The 24064-nt window shown below is 43.4% G+C and overlaps 1 protein-coding gene across 1 annotated transcript in view; it reads left to right on the top strand.

The window, feature by feature from the left end:
- The first annotated feature begins 22923 nt into the window (after positions 1 to 22923).
- Positions 22924 to 24064, top strand: part of LOC122921330 (embryonic protein UVS.2-like) — a 41375-nt gene continuing 40234 nt past the window's right edge. The window contains exon 1 of the mRNA XM_044271307.1: positions 22924 to 22992. Within this exon, the coding sequence (XP_044127242.1) occupies positions 22924 to 22992 (69 nt within the window). The remainder of the gene's footprint in view (positions 22993 to 24064) is intronic.

Below are 24064 nucleotides of genomic sequence, written 5' to 3' on the forward strand. Positions count from 1 at the left end.
AATGGACTGTTGCAGTGGTGGCTGACGTGAAGCCTCATTCTCTGCTATGACATGCAGACTAATTCTCTGCTGACATGAAGACAGATTCTCTGTTACGGGACCTCTCTCCTCTGCCTGGGTGCCGGGGCCTAAATATCTGAGAATGGACTGTTCCAGTGGTGGGTGACGGGAAGCCAGATTCTCTGCTATGGAACCTCTCTCCAATTGATTTTGGTTAATTTTTATTTATTTAATTTTTATTTTAATTCATTTCCCTATCCACATTTGTTTGCAGGGGATTTACCTACATGTTGCTGCCTTTTGCAGCCCTCTAGCTCTTTCCTGGGCTGTTTTACAGCCTTTTTAGTGCCGAAAAGTTCGGGTCCCCATTGACTTCAATGGGGTTCGGGTTCGGGACGAAGTTCGGATCGGGTTCGGATCCCGAACCCGAACATTTCCGGGATGTTCGGCCGAACTTCTCGAACCCGAACATCCAGGTGTTCGCTCAACTCTAATTATAATTCATGTATAGTGTAATGCTCCCCCTGACACAACCTGATGCATTGCCTCAGGACTGTGTCTCTGCCGAGCACGATACGGCCTCCACAAACCAGGTAACGAGACTAACGAGCAGAGACTGGGCTCTTTTTAATGGAATCTTTGTCTCCTCTGCCCTGAAATATGTAATGAAGCAGCTCAGCTTAGATTTCATGCTGGCTCTGACACAGTGGTTTTAACCTTCAGCGCTGAGGTTACATAGCAAGTCTACCTTGTAGCCGAAGATGAATGGATCCCGTGAAACTTTCCACATGACAGCGGTGTGATCTCTCCAGGTCAGGTTTAGATCATGTACTGCAGAGGCTGCTGGGGGGGCTGTTGTTGAGTGGTAAATTTTAACTATACTTTTTTATGTATGTAATTCTGCCCTCCTAGAGATTAAACTTTTTTTTTTTTTTGTATTTTACTATATCTTATTAAGTGTATTTTTATTTTATAGTACCCCTTTACAATCCTGGGTGCATCATCACTGCCATGTGTTACAGCAAAGAAGGGGTTTTCTCACACTGGGGTCCCTACCAGTCCATAGACCCAAGAGGCCACAGTGCTAGGTAAAGTGTCCCACTGAAGTATTCTCTGAAAGGTACCTCTGACAACCCCTACTGTGCTGGATACGGCCAGTGGGGCGGAGGTGATGTTCCGTCAGGAGTGTTTGCTGTGTTTGGGGACCTGTTGACAGTCCCTACAGTCAGCCACCCTCTGCCATATCTGATAGTCCGGTGACAGCCATAGCCGCCTTTTGCCGTATCTGATAGTCCGGTCACAGCCATAGCCACCCTCTGCCCTGTCTGATAGTCCGGTCACAGTCGCTATATCGGGTGACGCCCCTCTTCAGGACTAAGGTCCTCATACACATTAGATGCCAGTGGCTGCACCTACAGACTCCTGTCTGCTTCCCTTGCATTATGTTAAATGGTCATGTGATGCAAGGGAAGCAGATCTCCACTGTGGCCAGTAATTGTCTTGATGGTACTGCAGTCTAACGTTTTCATAGAGAAACTCAAGATAAGCAGCGGAGGCCGGGAAGCGAATGAGCCGGGACCCAGCTCCTAGGGATTACCAATGTGAATCTGGCTAGTCTGACAGGTCATAAGAATGAGTGCACAACCCCTTTAACTGCGTGGGCTGTAACCTAGAAAACCCCATGCTCCTAGTTTTAAGTATCCCAGCTATATTATATGCATTTTTAATTTGGCGACTAAAAATTTCATTTGGCTCCTAAATCTTTCAGGTTAGGAGCCAATGGCTCCTTGATATTTTTTTTGTCTGGAGCCCTGACCCAGATTCAATCTGGATGCAATTTTTTTTTTCACGGTTTGTTTACTAGTAGATGTTGAGTGTTAGTCTTCAGTTTTTCTTCAGAAGCATGACAAACATATGTACTCTGAATACAATCTGGACCAAACAAAAATGATTGAATTTGTGTGCAAAATCATAGTAAAAAAGCCCTAATAAATGGCAAATAATAATTTTGCTTTATTTAAAAAATAAAAGTTATCTCAAAGTTAAAAAATATAAGCCCTTTTCCATTGAAAAAATGCTTTTTAAAGAAAAAAATAGAAAAAATAAATTCCCCTCCACATATTTGGTATTGTCTTATCCATAACAACCCAAACAATACAATTATCACATAATCTATCCTGCATGGTGAAAACTGAAAAAAAATAATAATAATAATATAAAATAATATAAAAATAAATAACCATCACCCCCCCCCCCCAAAAGCACACAGAGCTATGGGGACTGGGTATTGCAGATGTGCTAGCGGCCATCTAGCAACCCATGTCCTCAGCTCTATACCCAAAATCCTGGTGACAGGTTCTCTTTAACAGTGGCTTTGCTAGGTTAAAACATTTGGGGCCTGGGCCCCTGATGTTTTGTCCTAGGCCCCAAATGTACTGCCTGCCAGATAGATCCAACTATATTGCCATCCTCAGGACAGCAATACAATTAAATATAATGCCTTGCAAGAGCTGAAGAACCTGTGATGACATCACAGTCCATATGATCAGTTTTAAATGCAGTAGCTGAAAAGGACCTGTGATGATGTCACCATTTTGTGACCAGTGCAGGAGAGGACTGCTCAGCAGTGAAGAGAAGTCCTGGAAAGAAGCTGTGGTGAGATCTCCTACATGAGTAGCGGTAAGTGAAGGGTTATATTACTCAGTGTGAGAGGCAGAGCAATGTTGGGAGTTGTAGTTATTCAACTGGGACTGAGGAGGGAAATAATATTATTTACATGGGACTGTATGGTGGAGGGGCTGTGGAATTATAATTTCTGAGGACAGTAAATGGAGGAATATAACTAGAGGGGGCACTGCAGGGGCATTATGAATACTTAGGGGTGCTTCAAGGCAAGCATTATAACAGTAGGAGGCAATATAAATACTGGGGGCACTGTGTGGGCATTATAACAGTAGGGGGCAATATAAATACTGGGGCACTTCAGGGTGAGCATTATAACAGTAGTGGGTCATATAAATACTGGGGGCACTGTGGGGACATTTTAAATCCAGGGGACATTAAGCATTCTTATTACTACTGGGGGCTCTATAGGAGGGACTTATAGATCCCCATTATTTCTATTATGAGCTTTATGGGGGGCCTTATTACTACTGAGGGGTCTGTAGAGAGCTTTATTACCACTGGGATAACAATAGGGGTGCCTTATTTCTACTAGGGGCTCTGTAAGGACATTATTAATACTGGAGGGCTCTTCTACTAATGGAGGCACTATTTGGGAGCACTATTACTGTTGGGGACATTGTAGGGGGCAGTATTTCTAATGAGGGCATTATATAAGTGAATTACTATTGGTGGGACTATGAGGAGTACTACTACTATGGGAGGCACTCATATTTCTTCAGGGTAGTATTTGGAGGTAGAGAAAAGTGAGGAAGCTAAGATGTCTGTGTTTCACACTCTGCAGAGACGAGGCATTACTTAGAGAAGTTGTCCGGACCTAATGGAGAAGATGATGACAGAGAAGATCTGCATCAGAGGAGAAGTCACCTGGGAGGCACTGGATGTTATAAGTATGTGCTGCTGTATAGCAGGTACAGTAACATGTCTTCAGTGCTAGTGTTTGCAGGGTTTGCAATTGGTTGACTTCGAGAATTGGGCAATATTCATTGGGGCTTGGGCCTCTTATCTTTTGAGACCCTAGCAACGCCCCTGCCCTTTAATCAATTAATAAAATGTATGCACTACAAAATATTGCCATTAAAAACTACATATTGTCCCACAAAAAGCAAGCCCTCATATGGCTACATCGGTAGAAAAATTATATAAGCTATAAGTTAGCTCTTGTAAGGAGACATAAATTGTTAATTTCTAACGATAATTTGTTTTCCCTTAGTCCTAACAGCAGCACAGATGGGGTTAACTACCCCCCGTCAACTGTTAGGAATTTTAATGAGCCCAAGAACCAATAACAAAGCTTTACACCCCTACAAAAGGAGGGAACACCCCCCAGCCCACTGTGTCTATGGCAAGAATAACTTACTAGGGTGGGAAATTTGTGTGCTGCTGTAAGGACTAAGGGAAAACAAATTATCGTTAGAAATTAGCGATTCCCTTACGTGCTACCAGCAGCACAGATGGGGAGATAGCAAGAAGAACCCCTAGAGAGGGCCCTCATGCCTGGTAGAGCTAAGGATAGCCTGCCCAAAGGCCGAAAACTCCGCTTCCCTGGCATCTAGTCTGTAGTGGGAGATGAAAGTGGATTCAGAGCTCCAGGAGGCAGCTTTACAAATCATCTCCAGAGGAAGGAGACTTCTTTCAGCAAAGGAAGTAGAGATGGCCCTTGTGGAATGGGCCTTCACAAAATCTGGAGGATCCAAAGCCTGAGAAACAAAAGATTCTCTAATGGCCTCCTTAATCCAGCGACTAATCGACGCCTTGGACGCCTTGCAGCCTTTAGACTTACCGGCAAACAGGATGAAGAGAGTCTCATCTATCCTGAACTCCTTGGATCTATCCACATAGATCTGGAGGCATCTCGAGATATCCAACGGATGCTTAACAGGATCCCTGGAGGAGGTAGAAGGTGAAAATAAAACTGGCAAAGAAATCACCTGATTTATGTTCTGAAATGAAGGGACCTTAGGCCTGAAATATGGAAGGAATCTCAGGAGAACCTGCTCTTGAAGAAAGATGGTATAGGGTTCTGAGGCCGAGAAGGCTTGAAGCTCTGAGATTCTCTTGGCCAAGGTTACCGCCAGTAAGAAGACCAACTTCAGAGTCACAAACTTTAAATCCACCTCCTCCAAAGGCTCAAAGGGGGAGATGCTAAACCCCTGAGCACGACTGATAAGTCCCACTGAGGGATGGGCCTCAGTACGGTAGGCTTCAATGTTTCGGCTCCTTTAAGGAAGCGTTTGATGAGCGGGTCCCGAGATAAGGGTCTGTTGAGACAGGCCGAGATGGCAGAAATCTGGACCCTCAGAGTAGATGGAGCAAGGCCTCTGTCTAGGCCGTCTTGTAGGAATTGAAGTATCATAGAGAGGGGCGGATCTGCAGACGCCATCTGGTTTGAAGCACACCATGACAAGAAGATGCTCATGATTCTGGAGTAAGCTTTCTTAGTAGATTCTGCTCTTGAATGTGACAGCGTTCTCAGGACCGACTCTGAAAGCCCTTCTATTCTGGGAAGGGACTGATCAACCTCCAGGCTGTCAGGTTGAACCTGTGCAGATCTGAGCAGAGGTGAGTGTCTCATGACACCAGGGTCTGCCGTGGGGGGAGCCTCTAATAATGTCCCCAACTCATCTGAATGAGCTGGGTAAACCAGGATCTCTAGGGAAAAAACTGTATGATGGCTATCACCGAGGCCTGATCCTGACAAATTTTCATCAATACCCTCAGTATCATGGAAAAGGGAGGGAAGATGTAAGCCAGCCTGAACCTCCACGGTATCGACAGAGCATCTATCGCCAGGGGGTTGTCCTCCCTGGAAAGGGAGCAGAACTTCTCCACCTTGGCATCGAACCTCGTTGCCATGAGATCTACCTCTGGCAAACCCCACCTGAGGATTATCTGCCTGAATATCTCCGGATGCAGGGACCATTCCATTGTCGTCAGACCGCGACTCAGACGATCCGTGATTATATTGCAGGAACCACGGATGTGTATGGCAGACAGATGGGAAAGGTTCAATTCTGCCCACCAAAGAATTACCCCGATCTCTGAAATGAGGGGTAGAGATCTTGTGCCTCCCTGCTTGTTGATGTACAGGACTGCAGTCATGTTGTCTGACTACTCTCACTGCTAAGCCCCGGATTCGGGGGGCAAAGTGAAGGAGGGCTAGCCGGAAGGCTCGAATCTCGCGGAGATTGGAGGAAAGTAGCCGCTTCAGAGGAGACCAAGTCCCTTGGACAGGGGAACCGTCTAGGTGAGCGCCCCAGCCTACTTGGGACGCATCCGTAGTCAATATGACCCAGGATGGCTGGGTTATAGACATCTCCCCTGGGAGATGGAGCCACCATCTCAGGGTGGTTCGAGTCTGACAAGACAGGGAACACAGGGAATTTAGCCCTGCGGGGCTGCCATCCAATTTGGCAAGGACCTCCAATTGTAAAGGGCGGAGGTGCCACAAAGCCCAAGGGACTGCCTCAGCAGCTGCTGACATGAGCCCCAACATCTTCATGAGAGTCCTGATGGAAACTCGACGAGGAACAGATAGGAACCTTGCCAGGTCCAGAATCCGAGTTCTTCTTTCTGGAGCTAACAGGAGGGACATCCCAACGGAGTCTACTATGAAGCCAAGATAGGTTACTGAAGTCGACGGGCTCACGTTCGACTTCTGCCAGTTGATGATCCACCCTAGGCAGAGCAGAAAAGAGATAGCCACATGAAGATGATGGGAAAGAACTGGAACTGAGGAGGCTTTTAGGAGCCAATCGTCCAGGTAAGGAATTACGGTCAGCCCTTGAAGCCTCAGAGCTGCCACCACTGAAACCACCACCTTGGTGAAGGTGATAGGAGCAGAGGAAATCCCGAAGGGTAAGGCAACAAATTTAAGGCGCCTGAGGACCCCCGAGACCTGGACCGCGATCCTGAGATACCTCTGAGAAGCAGGATGGATGGGGATGTGAAGATAGGCATCCTTGAGGTCCAGGGTAGCCTTCACATCTTCGAGGTTGAGAACGTGGATCACTGACCTGATAGTTTCCATGCAAAACTTTGCCTTCCTTATAAGTCGATAATCATTCGGAGGTCTCCGGATTTCTTGGGAACTAGAAAAAGCGTAGAATAGATCCCTAAGCACCGCTCTCCTGCCAGAACCTCCTTCAGAGCGCCCTTGAGGATATAGTCCTGGATATAGGCCTCCAGAATCTCCTGCCTGGTGGGCGGTAGGCGCTGGTTGATGACAAATCTGTCCGGAGGAGGCGACTTGAGGTTTATTAAGTAGCCCTCAGAAATTACCTCTAGGACCCAAGGGTCTGGAATCTCCTGAGCCCAGACATACTTGAACTGGGCGAGACGCCCCCCGACAGGCACGAGGGGATAAGGAATAGGAAAATCTTCCGGAAGGATGACAGGAATAGCGGGGGTTAACCAAGAGCCTGCGAGAAGCTCATAGTCAGGAGGGCTTAGCCTCCTTAGCTCCTCTGCGAGGGCGCTTCGAAAATAATCTTGTCCAATTGTGAGCCGAACAAGCGGTCAGGTTCAAAGGGGAGACTGCACAAATTATATTTTGATGCGTTATCTACGACCCATGGTTTGAGCCATAAGAGATTGTGGGCTACATAGACCAGGGCCATGGACTTAGCTAATTTTAACCAATTTTAGCTGTAACTGTGCCGTGTCGCACAGAAAGTCCATCACCAGATTGATGGTCTTAAATGCGGCCAGGATGTGGTCCCGGGACACCCTCTGTTCCACATCCGTCTGGATTTGATTTAGGCGGAAACGGAGGAAGGAAGAAACTTCAGTAGCCGCGATAGCGGTCGAAGCAGAGGCTGTAGCGGCCAAGTAGCCTCTTCTTAATGTGCACTCTGCCCTTCTATCAAGGGGGTCTTGCAGACTAGACCCATCGTCTGCTGGCACCAGAGTGCGTCTGGACAGTTTGGCGATAGCCATGTCCACCTTGGGAATGGAACCCCACGATTCCACCAAGGAGTTTGCCATGGGAAAAATGGTCCTGAATTTCTTAGTCAGGACTGGACCTTTCTCAGTTTTTTTCCATTCCATCCGCATAACGGAAAGAAGGGTCTCATCCGCCTTGAAGACACGCTGTGCCCGACCGGTGGGATCGGAGGACTCCCCGGAGTCAACATCATGGTCCCCCGACCTGATGGACTTTAGGAATTTCTGAGTTTTCTCTGGTGGAAAAAAAGCATGATGTTAACTCCTCTTCATCAGAAGAGGAGGAGACCAAAGAAATTGTGGCGGGTCTTTCCACAGGCGCGGAGGTATTGATGGGAGCTTGAGTAGCAGCAGGAAGCGTCTCTTCCAGCAGGTTAACCACGCCTTTGATGGATTCATCCACATATCCCTTGACCCACTGGTACATTTCTTGCATGGTGGGTTCCGTGGCCGACTGGGATCTATGGCAAGCCTCGCACCTCGAAAAGGGACAATTGTCATCCAGCAGCGTACTGCAGTCAAAGCAGGCCAGATGCTTCCTCTTTGAGACCGATTTACGGGTCTCCGGGTCCTTAGGTGAAGCCTTTGCTGTAAAGAAAAAAGAATTATTAATTCTGACAATTTGTCAACCATCAGGAGAAAGGGCATAGCAGAGGCCCACCGAAGTAGCGCAGCAGAAAAAAACTGCAATGCGACCAATAGAAGAAGTACCAGGTACTAATAGGCACTGGGAGCTAGCTTAGAAAGCGTGTGCTGCCAGAGGACGATTGAAAGAGAAAAGGAGCTTTAAATAGGTGGAGCTCCGCCCCCAAGGGCGGAGCTACCACCCCTAGGAGGATCTAAACTATATCCTAACTCTAAGACAGAATAAGCCTATTATAATTTGATAAAATAGGTTAAACTACTCCCCCTCCCCTAGCGCAGCCAGAATACAGACAGAGCATCTATTGCCTCAAAAAAATTTGGCTGAAAAAGGGAATATACTCGGCCAACCGGAAGTGGCGTCAGCCGAACCGGAAGTGACGCCGGGAAGGGGCTGATGACACTTCTGGTAATGGCGGTGCCCATCGGAAATGTGGCACCGGATGGGGAAGAGGGGAGGTAAGAAAGGAGAAGCCCCGAAACTAAGTAAAGGGAGGCTAAGTGTCACGGAAGGTGTACAGGAAACAAGACAACACAAAATGAATATATGACTCACTGGATCCAAAACTAAGGAACAAAAAAGGAGACCCCTGCATCAGACCTGGCACTCTCCCTGACTGCTCAGCCTATGCGAAAATCCCAATGGTAGATGATCGCATATCCTCGTACCTCAACTGTATAACACCTGAACACCCTATAATAGTGAGGGGACACGACCACCGGCTCCCTACACTAGACACGGAGGGAGTCAGGGTCACCTGGGATCCAGCAAACAGAAAATCACAAATGAATATACAACACTTATCTTGTAGAAGACTGGGAAATGGGATCAGCATGCACACACACTCCAGGAAGTTGTATAAACCGCACACTAATGCATTATGGGGAGGAATTTAAAGGGATGCAATCAGTCCAACTACATGACAGCTGAGAGAGGCTAACGAGATGAGGAACTGAAAACCAAAACAAAGGAAGCTTAAGGAGGAGGTTCTGAAAGGCATCTGTCAGAGCTTCTCAGATGTCTGGTGGTGACACTAAGAGAAAACAAAATACCAAAGTAGGCGGAAAGAAACAGCGAAACACTAAAAAACACTTCCCCAAAAAACGGAGGGGATCCGCCAGTCCACATGTCTGGAGGACAGAAAAGAACACAGTGGGCTGGGGGGGGGGTGTTCCCTCCTTTTGTAGGGGTGTAAAGCTTAGTTATTGGTTCTTGGGCTCCGCCGGTTCTACCAGTCCACGGGGGGTAGTTAACCCCATCTGTGCTGCTGGTAGGACGTAAGGGAATGAGAAAATGTGCTTGCTCACCAAGCTGCAAAATGCAAACGAGGAAAGGAGTTAAAAATGAAGGAACACAAAGTGCCAAAATAATGATTAAATCATGTCATTCAGCCCAATAGCCTGAATACAAGAAAGCCTTCAAATCTAAAATGATTCAATTTGTTTGACAGGATGTGAATGCTCCTGAGATCACACCTGTCTAAAATACCAGAGGGTATTTATTAAGACTGCCATTTTACCCCATGGTCTTTAACCATCTCTTGGTGGCACCAGCCTCTTAATAATTTTGGCACATCTGACAAGGTCCAGGCACCCAAACTGAAATCTACTGTAAGTCAACAAGGAAGATGGTGTACAGTTGTGGCCAAAAGTTTTGAGAATTACATAAATATTGGAAATTGGAAAAGTTGCTGCTTAAGTTTTTATAATAGCAATTTGCATATACTCCAGAATCTTATGAAGAGTGATCAGATGAATTGCATAGTCCTTCTTTGCCATGAAAATTTACTTAATCCCCCCCAAAAAAATTCACTGCATTTCATTGCTGTCATTAAAGGACCTGCTGAGATCATTTCAGTAATCGTCTTGTTAACTCAGGTGAGAATGTTGACAAGCACAAGGCTGGAGATCATTATGTCAGGCTGATTGGGTTAAAATGGCAGACTTGACCTGTTAAAAGGAGGGTGATTCTTGAAATCATTGTTCTTCCATTGTTAACCATGGTGACCTGCAAAGAAACGCGTGCAGCCATCATTGCGTTGCATAAAAATAGCTTCACAGGCAAGGATATTGTGGCTACTAAGATTGCACCTCAATCAACAATTTATAGGATCATCAAGAACTTCAAGGAAAGAGGTTCAATTCTTGTTAAGAAGGCTTCAGGGCATCCAAGAAAGTCCAGCAAGCGCCAGGATCGTCTCCTAAAGAGGATTCAGCTGCGGGATTGGAGTGCCACCAGTGCAGAGCTTGCTCAGGAATGGCAGCAGGCAGGTGTGAGCGAAGACTTTTGGAAGATGGCCTTGTGTCAAGAAGGGCAGCAAAGAAGCCACTGCTCTCCAAAAAAAAAACATCAGGGACAGATCTTCTGCAGAAAATATGGTGAATGGACTGCTGATGACTGGGGCAAAGTCATATTCTCTGATGAAGCCTCTTTCCGATTGTTTGGGGAAAAAGGCTTTTCCGGAGAAGAAAAGGTATGCGCTACCATCAGTCCTGTGTCATGCTACCAGTAAAGCATCCTGAGACCATTCATGTGTGGGGTTGCTTCTCATCCAAGGGAGTGGGCTCACTCACAATTCTGCCCAAAAACACAGCCATGAATAAAGAATGGTACCAAAACTCCCTCCAAAAGCAACTTCTTCCAACAATCCAACAACAGTTTGGTGAAGAACAATGCATTTTCCAGAACGATGGAGCACCATGCCATAAGGCAAAAGTGATAACTAAGTGGCTCGGGGACCAAAACTTTGACATTTTGGGTCCATGGCCTGGAAACTCCCCAGATCTTAATCCCATTGAGAACTTGTGGTCAATCCTCAAGAGGAGGGGGAACAAACAAAAACCCACTAATTCTGACAAACTCCAAGAAGAGATTATAAAAGAATGGGTTGCTTTCAGTCAGGAATTGGCCCAGAAGTTGATTGAGAGCATGCCCAGTCGAATTGCAGAGGTCCTGAAAAAGAAGGGCCAACACTGCAAATACTGACTCTTTGCATAAATTTCATGTAATTGTCGATAAAAACCTTTGAAACGTATGAAGTGCGTGTAATTATATTTCATTACATCACAGAAACAACTGAAACAAAGATCTAAAAGCAGTTGAGCAGCAAACTTTGTGAAAACTAATATTTGTGTTATTCGCAAAACTTTTGGCCACGACTGTAGGTTTCAGGTTTAATCTATGCCAGTTTCCTGGTGTAGATTATAATAAATGTGCCCTGCCCCTCACCACCTTCTGCTCAGCCTGATCTGCCCACTTTTTGGAGAAGAGGCAAATGGTGCAAAACCTAACAAGAACCTAAAAAAAAAGTTGCAAATTTTGTACAAAAGGGGGCTGCTCCAAACTGACTATTAGACACTAATGTTCTGTTATACAGGGGTTGATAAGTGTCCCCTGTGCTTTAAATAAGCATAAGTGATATTAGAATGGTCTTTGTTAATTCTATTCTATGTAGTGTGACCAATATAGAAAATTATACGGACACTGAAGTAAGTAGACACTAATCATGTAATCAGAAACCAAAAGATGAAAATGTTTTATGAGTGACCGCAAAAGAAAATAAGGAATCTTATGGATGATTTTATTGCAACTGAGGCTCCTTGAACTTAAAGGGGTTGTCTCACTTCAGTAAGTTGCATTTATCATGTAGAGAAAGTTAATACAAGCCACTTACTAATATATTGTTATTATCCATATTGCTTCCTTTGCTGGCTGGATTCATTTTTCCATCACATTATACACTGCTCGTTTCCATTGTTACCGACCACCCTGCAATCTATCAGTGGTGGTCGTGCTTGCACACTATAGGAAAAAGCATCAGCCTCTCTGGTGGCCGGGACCATGGGTGCACACATAGGCTAGTGTTTTTTCCTATAAAGTGCAAGCACGGCCACCACTGATGGATTGCAGAGTTGTCTGTAACCATGGAAACCAGCAGTGCATAATGAGATAGAAAAAATGAATCCAGCCAGCAAAGGAAGCAATATGGATTATAACAATACATTAGTAAGTGCCTGTATTAACTTTCTCTACATGATAAATGCCACTTACGGAAGTAAGACAACCCCTTTAAAATCTCTAGTGGGGCGTTTATTTGGGCCATATGCATTCTGCTAATGGGTAATAAATTATACAGGGGAGTGAAGCATCTAAAAATCATACCTGGTCCCTAAAGTAAACTCTTTATAATATAAATCACCAAGCAAAATGTGCTAGTGACACTAGAGGATGCCCCTAAAGTCTTGGAATCCATTATTCAACTGGTGAAACCATTTGGTATCACTTTGTCATGGTGGCGGTTCATGCTCTCTGCCGTACCTCATCTGCTGGAGAGCAAGGCCTTGCTCACCTGCTCAATAGCTTCCGGTCCATGTGGAGTTTCTCTTTCCCTGCCCAACAGTCCTGGCCGCCAGAGTAACAATGCCCTTCCTCACAGCCCGAGGCCTACTACCTGTTGGCAATTTTTCTTTCCACTCGGATCAGTTGAATGCTCTCTCTAGCCCTTAAAAATTGCCATCATGCTTTTACCATAATGTTCCCAAACCAATGGATGGTCATCCTGGGGTACTTTGGGCACCTTCCAAAGTGGTATGCTAGTTGTCTTCTAAGGTGTGCCAATTGTTAGTTTGCCTGTTCAATGCATGGACTTCTGCCTATCTTCTAATATTGACTTTTCTCTGTCTGCCCTGATCCTTGCCTGATCTCCATTCTGACCCTAATCAGAACAGTTTTTTTTTTAAATGATTTAATTGTTCAAAATGTATGTTCTTCAACCAGAGAGTATAAAAATGTGTACTCTTAAAATCTAAGTAGCCATCACCATCCACCATTTTAAAATGAGTACTAGTATGTACACAACTATCAGAATCACCACATCTAAGAATACTTGGGAATTGATGGGTGAAGGACAAGTGAAACTCATTAATATTCTGTTGTCCTCAGCCTCAGGTCTATTGCCAGCCCAAACAAAAAACAAGTTGTTTATACTGTATAATGCTTGTCACTAAAACGGGTGTGTACAGTCGTGGCCAAATATTTTGAGAATTACATAAATATTCAAAATTGGAAAAGTTGCTGCTTAAGTTTTTATAATAGCAATTTGCATATACTCCAGAATATTATGAAGAGTGATCAGATGAATTGCATATTCCTTCTTTGCTATGAAAATTAACTTAATCCCCCAAAAAAACCTTTCCACTGGATTTCATTGCTGTCATTAAAGGACCTGCTGAGATCATTTCAGTAATCGTCTTGTTAACTCAGGTGAGAATGTTGACGAGCACAAGGCTGGAGATCATTATGTCAGGCTGATTGGGTTAAAATGGCAGACTTGACCTGTTAAAAGGAGGGTGATGCTTGAAAACATTGTTCTTCAATTGTTAACCATGGTGATCTGCAAAGAAACGCGTGCAGCCATCATTATGTTGCAAAAAAAATGGCTTCATAGGCAAGGATATTGTGGCTACTAAGATTGCACCTCAATCAACAATTTATAGGATCATTAAGAACTTCAAGGAAAAAGGTTCAATTCTTGTTAAGAAGTCTTCAGGGCATCCCAAGTCCAGCAAGCGCCAGGATCGTCTCCTAAAGAAGATTCAGCTGCAGGATTGGAGTGCCACCAGTGCAGAGCTTCCTCACGAATGGCAGCAGGCAGGTGTGAGCGAAGATTTTTGGAAGATGGCCTGGTGTCAAGAAGGGCAGCAAAGAAGCCACTGTTCTCCAAAAAACCCCATCAGGGACAGATCTTCTGCAGAAAATATGGTGAATGGACTGCTGAGGCCTGGGGCAAAGTCATATTTTCCGATGAAGCCTCTTTCCGATTGTTTGGGGCATCATGAAAAAGGCTTGTCCGGAGAAGAAAAGGTGAGCGCTACCATCAGTCTTGTGTCATGCTAACAGTAAAGCATCCTGAGACCATTTATGTGTGGGGTTGCTTCTCATCCAAGGGAGTGGGCTCACTCACAATTTTGCCCAAAAACACAGCCATGAATAAAAAATGGTACCAAAACACCCTCCAACAGCAACTTCTTCCAACAATCTAACAACAGTTTGGTGAAGAACAATGCATTTTCCAGCACGATGAAGCACCGTGCCATAAGGCAAAAGTGATAATTTAGTGGCTCGGGGACCAATACATTGACATTTTGGGTCCATGGCCAGGAAACTCCCCAGATCTTAATCCCATTGAGAACTTGTGGTCAATCCTCAAGAGGCGGGTGGACAAACAAAAATCCACTAATTCTGACAAATTCCAAGAAGTGATTATGAAAGAATGGGTTGCTATCAGTCAGGAATTGTCCCAGAAGTTGATTGAGAGCATGCCCAGTCGAATTGCAGAGGTCCTTCAAAAGAAGGTCCAACACTGCAAATTCTGACTCTTTTCATAAATGTCATGTAATTGTCAATAAAAGCCTTTGAAACTTATGAAGTGCGTGTAATTATATTTCACTACATCACAGAAACAACTGAAACAAAGATCTAAAAGCAGTTTAGCAGCAAATTTTGTGAAAACTAATATTTGTGTCATTTTCAAAACTTTTGGCCATGACTGTACTCCATGCCACATTATCTACTTTTCTTTTTGTTCAGAACCTTTTGGTTGGAGAAAAAATGAGTTAGCATCTGACACTTTTAACTAGCAATATATGGCGCGAGAGTGGCCATAGTCTGCATAGCTGGCACATTTGGTGCTATTGGATAGAATGCTCAACCTTTAAAGGCATCTTTTTGCTACGCCCGGGTGAGTGCCGCTATCATTTCTTCTCCATTGTTATATCATTACTGTGAACTTTCCTGCTGATAGCAGAGCACCACTGAAGGGCACTTCTTTGACTGATCTGTGCAGTTCCCACCTCTGATTTGGCCGGAGACGCTGGCAGTGTTGCCTCATTTCTCTATTGTACCGGAATGCTCAACCTTGACAGGAGTCTTAAATAAGCAATAGTGGAGGAAAAACTATCTTTGAAGACTGTTTCTGTACATGTTGTGTCTGAAAGATGACCCAACTATGGGGTCAAGTGCAAAGCACCTGACCCTAGAAGGTATTGGCTCATCATATGGTATATTGACAAAGTTGAGATATGCAAGCGAGAGTGATGTTGCTCTTTATCAGGAAACTTGAATGTTTTAACTGGTTTAACACCTCGGATGTGGACCCATTCACTTCAAAGGGGCAAGAATAGGCATTTCTCTATAATTGGTGGCCCATTCCGTTCCACAAATTGCAATCCACAATATACAAAATGACTGTTCATATGGATGTTGCTTCAGTGGTACGCAACCTTTGAGCACTGGAGTCCTAGATTTAAATTCAACCAAGGACAACACCTGCAGGGAATTTGGAATGTACTCTCCATGTTTGCATGGGTTCCTTCTTGGTACTCTAGTCTCCTTAAACACTCCAAAGATACTCCAAAGCTATGAAAATGAGTAAAATGAATAAATATAATGTTATCCTAAATAATTGCTCTAATATACAAAGACCCTAAGGTTAGATATTCTGAAAGAAGACTGTAACTACAGGGAACCCATATTACCAGAATGACTTCTCTATCACTTGCTGTTTATAGAACAAGGGATAAGTGGGTAATTAGGCATCACACACATGGCTTAGGTATTTGCATAAATGACTATATTCAGTGTGAAGGTTCCAAACTAAAGGGACAGAACTGTTACTTAGCACCTTCAAAGGGCTGGTTTCTGGTGAAACTGCACATACTGGCTGAGAAATCTCTTTAATAGGGGATCTTTAAACGACAATGGACTGCGACTAATGTGATAGGGTAAACATCATTATCAGTAATTGCTCAGATGATTGATGACACAAGTGACCTAAAGACACCGCCAATAATAACGGCAAACATTTACATGCAGGAAGTAATGTGTACACCTTTATTGATATCTGGTCATATACTTGCTACAATTCTTATTTTTAGCTGTGTTCAGAAAGGTCTAGTCATCGTGCCTATCAGAGAAAGGTCACGCAATTTGGATTTCACTTTGGATCTTTAAAAAAACAGAAAAGGGGAGAAGGTTTGTCGTCTCTAAAGTCCTTTTGAAAGACAACACTACGGGAAGGGTTATGAACATAAGGTACTGTGGGTAGAAAAACAGTAATAAAATATGGATAGGGGGCTTTCATAACTGGACAGTAGGCACGTTACACCAGCAATCCTTTTTATCTGATTCCTATATAGTCATGTACAATGGTATTGTACCATGCTGACCAAATATGTCAGTCACCCAAACTCAATGTGGCAATGTCTAAACATTCCAAGTCCACATGTCAAACAGCATGGCGACAGAGGCAGGAGCGGAGCAAGAGTTTTTGCCTGTCTGAGGTTGTGGGGTTGCTCCTCCGTCTTCAACCACCAAGCAAATAGTCATCATCATATGACAGTGTCGGCCTATCCAATAATGGGGTATCAAATTATTAATGAACGGAAAGAAGGTAGCTCACTAATGGAACCAATTATATACAGAACATATTTTTTCACAACTGCTTCAACAATTAATAGAAATGTAAGAAAACCTGTAAGAAAACAACATTCAAACTGTAGTATTAATTAAACTATTTTCAGCTCAATGCTTCTGAAGTATATGTCCTAAAGACCTCATGTTGGGAAAAAAAATGTTTCACCTGCTGTTCTATACCCTCCACTTCTTTTAACACATGCCACCTTAAAGCAAAAATTATATTACCTATATATAAAAATAAACATGTTTGGCCACCGTTTGCAGATTAGGATACAATTTATGAACTGGTGCTCCTTTATAATATTTGTGGTGTGAGTGTAATGTGGTTTACACCTATACAGACGTGGACAAAATTGTTGGTACCCTTTGGTCAATGAAAGAAAAAGTCACAATGGTCACAGAAATAACTTTAATCTGACAAAAGTAATAATAAATTAAAATTCTATAAATGTTAACCAATGAAAGTCAGACATTGTTTTTCAACCATGCTTCAACAGAATTATGTAAAAAAATAAACTCATGAAACAGGCATGGACAAAAATGATGGTACCCCTAACTTAATATTTTGTTGCGCAACCTTTTGAGGCAATCACTGCAATCAAACGCTTCCTGTAACTGTCAATGAGACATCTGCACCTCTCAGCAGGTATTTTGGCCCACTCCTCATGAGCAAACTGCTCCAGTTGTGTCCGGTTTGAAGGGTGCCTTTTCCAGACTGCATGTTTCAGCTCCTTCCAAAGATGCTCAATAGGATTGAGGTCAGGGCTCATAGAAGGCCACTTTAGAATAGTCCAATTTTTTCCTCTTAGCCATTCTTGGGTGTTTTTAGCGGTGTGTTTTGGGTCATTGTCCTGTTGCAAGACCCATGACCTGCGACTGAGACCAAGCTTTCTGACACTGGCTAGTACATTTCTCTCTAGAATTCCTTGATAGTCTTGAGATTTCATTGTACCCTGCACAGATTCAAGACACCCTGTGCCAGACGCAGCAAAGCAGCCCCAGAACATAACAGAGCCTCCTCCATGTTTCACAGTAGGGACAGTGTTCTTTTCTTGATATGCTTCATTTTTTCGTCTGTGAACATACAGCTGATGTGCCTTGGCAAAAACTTCGATTTTTGTCTCATCTGTCCACAGGACATTCTCCCAGAAGCTTTGTGGCTTGTCAACATGTAGTTTGGCATATTCCAGTCTTGCTTTTTTATGATTCGTTTTCAACAATGGTGTCCTCCTTGGTCGTCTCCCATGTAGTCCACTTTGGCTCAAACAACGACGGATGGTGCGATCTGACACTGATGTTCCTTGAGCATGAAGTTCACCTTGAATCTCTTTAGAAGTCTTTCTAGGCTCTTTTGTTACCATTCGGATTATCCGTCTCTTAGATTTGTCATCAATTTTCCTCCTGCGGCCACGTCCAGGGAGGTTGGCTACAGTCCCATGGATCTTAAACTTATGAATAATATGTGCAACTGTACTCACAGGAACATCTAGTTGCTTGGAGATGGTCTTATAGCCTTTACCTTTAACATGCTTGTCTATAATTTTCTTTCTGATCTCTTGAGACAGCTCTTTCCTTTGCTCCCTCTGGTCCATGTCGAGTGTGGTACACACCATATCACCAAACAACACAGTGATTACCTGGAGCCATATATATAGGCCCAATGGCTGATTACAAGGTTGTAGACACCTGTGATGCTAATTAGTGGACACACCTTGAATTAACATGTCCCTTTGGTCACATTATGTTCTGTGTTTTCTAGGGGTACCATCATTTTTGTCCATGCCTGTTTCATGAGTTTATTTTTTTACATAATTCTGTTGAAGCATGGTTGAAAAACAATGTCTGACTTTCATTGGTTAACATTTATAGAATTTTAATTTATTATTACTTTTGTCAGATTAAAGTTATTTCTGTGACCATTGTGACTTTTTCTTTCATTGACCAAAGGGTACCAACAATTTTGTCCACGTCTGTATGTGTGAAAGTAGACCAGGGGGTTGCCTGGAGTTTGTTGCATAGTAAACAAGCCATAATCCAGGTTTAATCTCAGTTTTAGCTCTTAAGATAGACCACCATGAAAAGTGGCGAGGATCAAATTTAAATATTTAAAGAAAATGTTGCAGTTGCCATGACTTGCAACTTTTTTAGACCACAAAACTGATGTTTCTTATTTGATAAATGTCCCCCTATGACTGACTGTAGTGAACAGTAGGGTGGATTAATGCGGTGTGAGTTGCTATAGGAAAAATTTTTGCTAAACATGAGCAAATTGCTTGAAATTTGTTTTGTTTCCGATACGTTGAATAAAAAAATATATAAATCAAATCTGTTCCAGTTGACCTGAAAATCGGCATATGACACTCTGAGGTCTAGTAGGACTCTCCTTCCTTTAAAACTCTTGAATGCAAAGACAACAAAAGCAAATAATGTCACAGTAAGGGTCAATTAACACATCCGTTGTTTCTTTCTTTCCTGATCTGTTCCGTTTTTTGCGGACCAGATCTGGACCCATTCATTTTCAATGGGTCCTGAAAAAAATCGGACGGCACAATGTCTGATTTTTTTTCAGGACCCATCGAAAATTAATGGGTACAGATCTGGTCCAGATCTGTTCCGCTAAAAACCGAACAGATCAGGAAAGAAACAACGGACGTGTGAATGGACCCTAACACTGCACTAATATATATATAGATAGGGGATGATTGACACTGTTAATGAACAGCGTGTCTAAAAATACACCACCCAGTCATGTGTTATGCTTTTTTTATTGCAAAGCTTCCAAAATTGTCTCTAACCAGGAGCAGATGGTGTTTTAGTACAGTGTTATGGGAAAAAGACAGTGGCTTGTTAAGGGGCCAAGCATCCCAAAATTATGCCTTAATGTGTCAGTTTGCTGCCTCTGCTTATACACAGACACTAATGTCAGAATAAACAGTGGTTTGTTTTGCACAAGCGTCTAAAATATATGCGTTAATGGGGGCAGAATGCCTGCCTGTATTTATACGCACACAAGTGTTAGTTGTCAGAAGAAAGAGTGGCTTCTTCTAGACAAGCCATAATGGTGGCATGTGGTGACAATGGTAGCGGCAGCAGTAGCATGGAACAGACAAAGCAGTAGATGTGTGTGTGTGGCTGTTTAGGGGTAGTAGTAGTAGTAGTGATGTGTAATGGTAATGGTAGTGGCAGTAGGTGAATTAGCAGCAGGGAGAACAGCTGCAGTGGCAGTAGCTGTTGCTATACAGTACAGAACATGATGGTAGACACGGGCAGACAGGCCATAGACCCTACAGGGATATTTCCCAGTGGGCAATGCCCAAAGGACCATCAGCCAGGTACTTAAAAATCTGATACTATCAGCATGAATGAATGTAGAAGCATCAGTAATTATGCACCTTCCCAGGCATACTCAGGACAATGATATAGTTTGATACTGTGGTGCCAGCAGCAGTATTTTGCTCTGCACTGCAGTATTACTGTCCCCGCCTACTTCAGTTGTCCCACCTTCTGTCAATTTGGATCTGCCTACAACATGGGACCACTTTAATTTTTTCCAGGGCCACTTTAAGTTCCCAGTCTGCCCCTGATGGTAGGCAGGCAGACAGATATCGGCAGTGACATGATGGTGGCATCATGGTGGCAGCAGCAGCCATTTGGTACAAAACATGATGGTAAATAAGTCAACACTAGCAGTGGCATTATGGGGCACTGTCAAAAAGGCTAGATCTATTCATTGGCCTCAACTGGAGGTGTGTGAAAATCCTTACAGCTCCATGCTTCACTAATTTTACCCAAAGTGATGCTTTGTACACAGACGGAAGACTACTTTGGATGTCGCTTGGATGTCCCGAAAACCCTCTCTGAGATAATATTGGAGGGTAGACAGACTAGTACAAAGGGAGCATATAGGGTCAGTTTGGGCCACTGTTCCAGTCTGCCTGCCTAGAAGTCCATGTTGTCAGGGAACTTTGTATGCACAGGAAAAAGACCAGAGTCCAGGTAGGACTAAACCTAGACGTTTAGGCGGTAGGTCTTCATTTGCTGATTTGTGTCAGCCTGACACAGCCAAAATTTCTCTCCATCATGTTGATGATACTGAACTGTCTGCTGCTGTGGCTTCTGCTGCCTGTGGTATTGGAGGCAGTGAGAAGGGTGGAAAGGGGCCTATTGGACAGACATGTAGATGGAAGGCATCTGTTCTCCAAAAGCTGCAGCATGGGCAATAAGCCTGGACGAGAGTAGTCATACAGGTGAGCAGTTACTAAAGTACATCAAGCAGCAGAGGAGGAGGGATCGGAGGTGGAGGAGATAGAGGATGATGATCATGATGGCACCAGCCCTGAAACCAAAGAGTCTTACTGGAGGGCGAAGCTGGAAAGAACGAACTCCTCAGGCATGCTGGCCAAAATGGCAAGCTGCATGCTCGTTTGCTTAGCAGTGACAGACATCAAGCATCATGCTGGATAACCATGCTTTTAGACCCTCACTATCAAAGCAAAATGGGGGAATGTTTTCCTTTCATCAAAATGGAGAGCAAATTACATTACTACCAGGAAACACTGTGTACTCAGCTTGCCGCAGCTTTCAGTGAACGGACGCCTGAAACCAGCATGTCTGAAAGGGAGACCCTGTCCACTCCCCACAGAATCACCCAGCTCTCACTGTCATAAGCAGCAGAAGCTGCAGCAGCAGCCAGTTCAGTGTCCTCAAAATGATGGACCAGTTTTTTCATGTGCCATGCCAGGTGGTTTTCATGTGCCATGCCAGAGACCAATCAGCAATCCAAGACCTCCTGCCTCAACATCCATGTTCAGGCCTACCTACACACTGGCATGTTCGTAGTAGCTCTGGCACCAGAAACAGGCATTGAAATTACACATTTCCATCTACTGTGTAGTGGACAAAGCTGGTTATTGCAGCGCTGTATAAATTTACTTCAATGGAAGAACCTCTGTGGTAAGCAGCTCTGTCCACTATCCAGTGGATGGAGCTATATAGTTTGGGATCCTTATGAACACATCTTAGGAAATGTTCAATCAGTGACTGTCTCATTTTGCTAAAATTTGTTTTGTGACAAAAATTTGTTGTTTCAAAATAATCTGCTTAACCAGTTCAACACTTACTCATTTTAAATTTTTTTTTATGAAGGCCTCTTTGAAAGCTATAAAAAAAACATACTTCCTCTACATAACTTTGGCGGATCCACAGCTGCTTCTAAATGTAAGACAGATTCCTAGCTGTCTTACATTTAGACCATTTTCTATGCCTAAAACAGGTGTAGAAAATGATAAATGTGACGGGCCTGTCCCCTTCCCCGCCCACTCCGAGCCAACTTTTTTAGACCTGGCGTGACCAAGAAAAAGTCGCAGATTGCGACACAAAGGACCCCCTTTGAGTCCTGTGAGTCTAAAGGGGATTATATGCCTATTTCTAGGGCAATTAAAGCCGATTTGGTTCAGCCCAAACTAATTTGTGTCCGAACTGAATCTTTTGAGCTAACCTTTTGAGTTTGTCAAACTTGACCCAAACTCACGACAGGTTAGCTCTCATCTCTTCTCCAGAATATATATATATACAGTATATATATATATATATATATATCATTTTTCATCCTTTCTTCTTTCTTAGCAAGAACAAACTGAAGATATAAATCAAACTTACAAATTATAATAAGAAGCCTTCAGAATATTTTACTGTATTCAGTATATGATTTTCAGAATATTTTTACTATAAGCTATATACATTTATTATTATTTATAGATTGACTGAAATATATTGATTAGAAAAGTGTTTTTTAACTTATTTTATTCAGCCCATCCTGCACTTTAAATAAAGATCTATTTTCTTCAAGACATAGAAAGACGTTACAGTTTCACATTGCATTTTCCAGGGAACACGGAAAACAAGAAAAAGTAATCATTGGTCTTAAGCTAAATAAGTTTTTTTTAAATATTGCCCTGATGTTGTCCAAGTTTGTATCTGTAGAATTGCCCAATTGTTAAAGAATTAAATATGATGATGCACAAAGCCAGAGGGAAACTGTCCTGGGGCAATGTAATCTCTAGAATCTGTCTAAGAAGGTGGTCTGTTCCTAGATATAAGGGAGGTATCCGAGAAAGGTACAACAGAAAGCAATAAAGAACAAGGATTCTCCCATCAACCTGCTCCAGAACCAAACCAAGATGAATCCAAGCATTTCCACCATTCTTTTGATCTGCCTGATTGCTTCTACTACAGGTTTACCCATCAAGGTGAGACAAATGTAACATCTAATATCACTCTAATGTAAGCGGTTCTAATTAATTGGTTATATAAAATGATCATCTATATCTATTTGTCTACCTATCTGTCCATCTATTTGATATTTAATATTTTTCCTGATTGGTGACATTCACACTGGTTCTCAGAATATTAGAGAAGCATTTACTAGTTAAGTGCTGCAGCTTCTTTCAGATTTCCATGCACACCGGCACTCCTATCCATTCGCTCTACTAGGAACCTCAGCACAGCCCCATTTACTTAACTAGAACTGGGTTGTAGTCCCATGTATGGCAGGTGGACAGAAATGCTGCAGTACAGAAAAAAATCTGACTCTAAAATCTCATAACTAATGATGATCATACTCCTTTGAAAGGTTAGGAGGGTTTTCAGGGGAGATAAAAAAAAGGGGGACATAAATATACACCTCCATCAATCCCCCGCTTCTATCAGTTCGACGTTGTTCTGGTCCTTGCTGATTTCCACTTACCATCCTGGATATGCCAGGAAAATCCTGCTCATCCATTCACTGGTCTTAGTGGTAACCTGCTACAGTCAATTAGGTTGGTTGAGTGAGCCTTTAGGCCCCCTGCACACGAACGTGTGGCTCCCGTTGCCGTATTGCGGACAGCATACATGGGTGCCGTTCCGTGGGCATTCCGCATCACAGTCCGCAAATCCGGAGATGCAGAATGGTGCGGAACGGAAGCAAGAAACGGAACCCTACGGAAACACTACAGAGTGCTTCCGTGGGGTTTTGTCCCGTATTTCCGTTCCGCAAAAAGATAGAACATGTCCTATCTTTTTGCGGAACGGCCAGATCGCGGACACATTCAAGTGAATGAGTCTGCGGTCCGCTGCGGCTGCCCCACGGACTGTGTTCGTGCATTGTGGCCCGCATTTTCCTAGGTGCACGAAGGAACATTATCGTCCTTCCTCCCAGCAGCGGTTAGGATTTATAACCACCACTGCTCCCAAAAAACCCAGTAGTGAATTTTTTAAGTAAATTCTTGTATTTTTACTCTATATTTTCTAATTACTCTTATTTTTGCTTCTGTTGTGAAT

Source organism: Bufo gargarizans, chromosome 11 (genome assembly GCF_014858855.1).
Source record: "Bufo gargarizans isolate SCDJY-AF-19 chromosome 11, ASM1485885v1, whole genome shotgun sequence".
NCBI classification, from domain to species: Eukaryota; Metazoa; Chordata; class Amphibia; order Anura; family Bufonidae; genus Bufo; species Bufo gargarizans.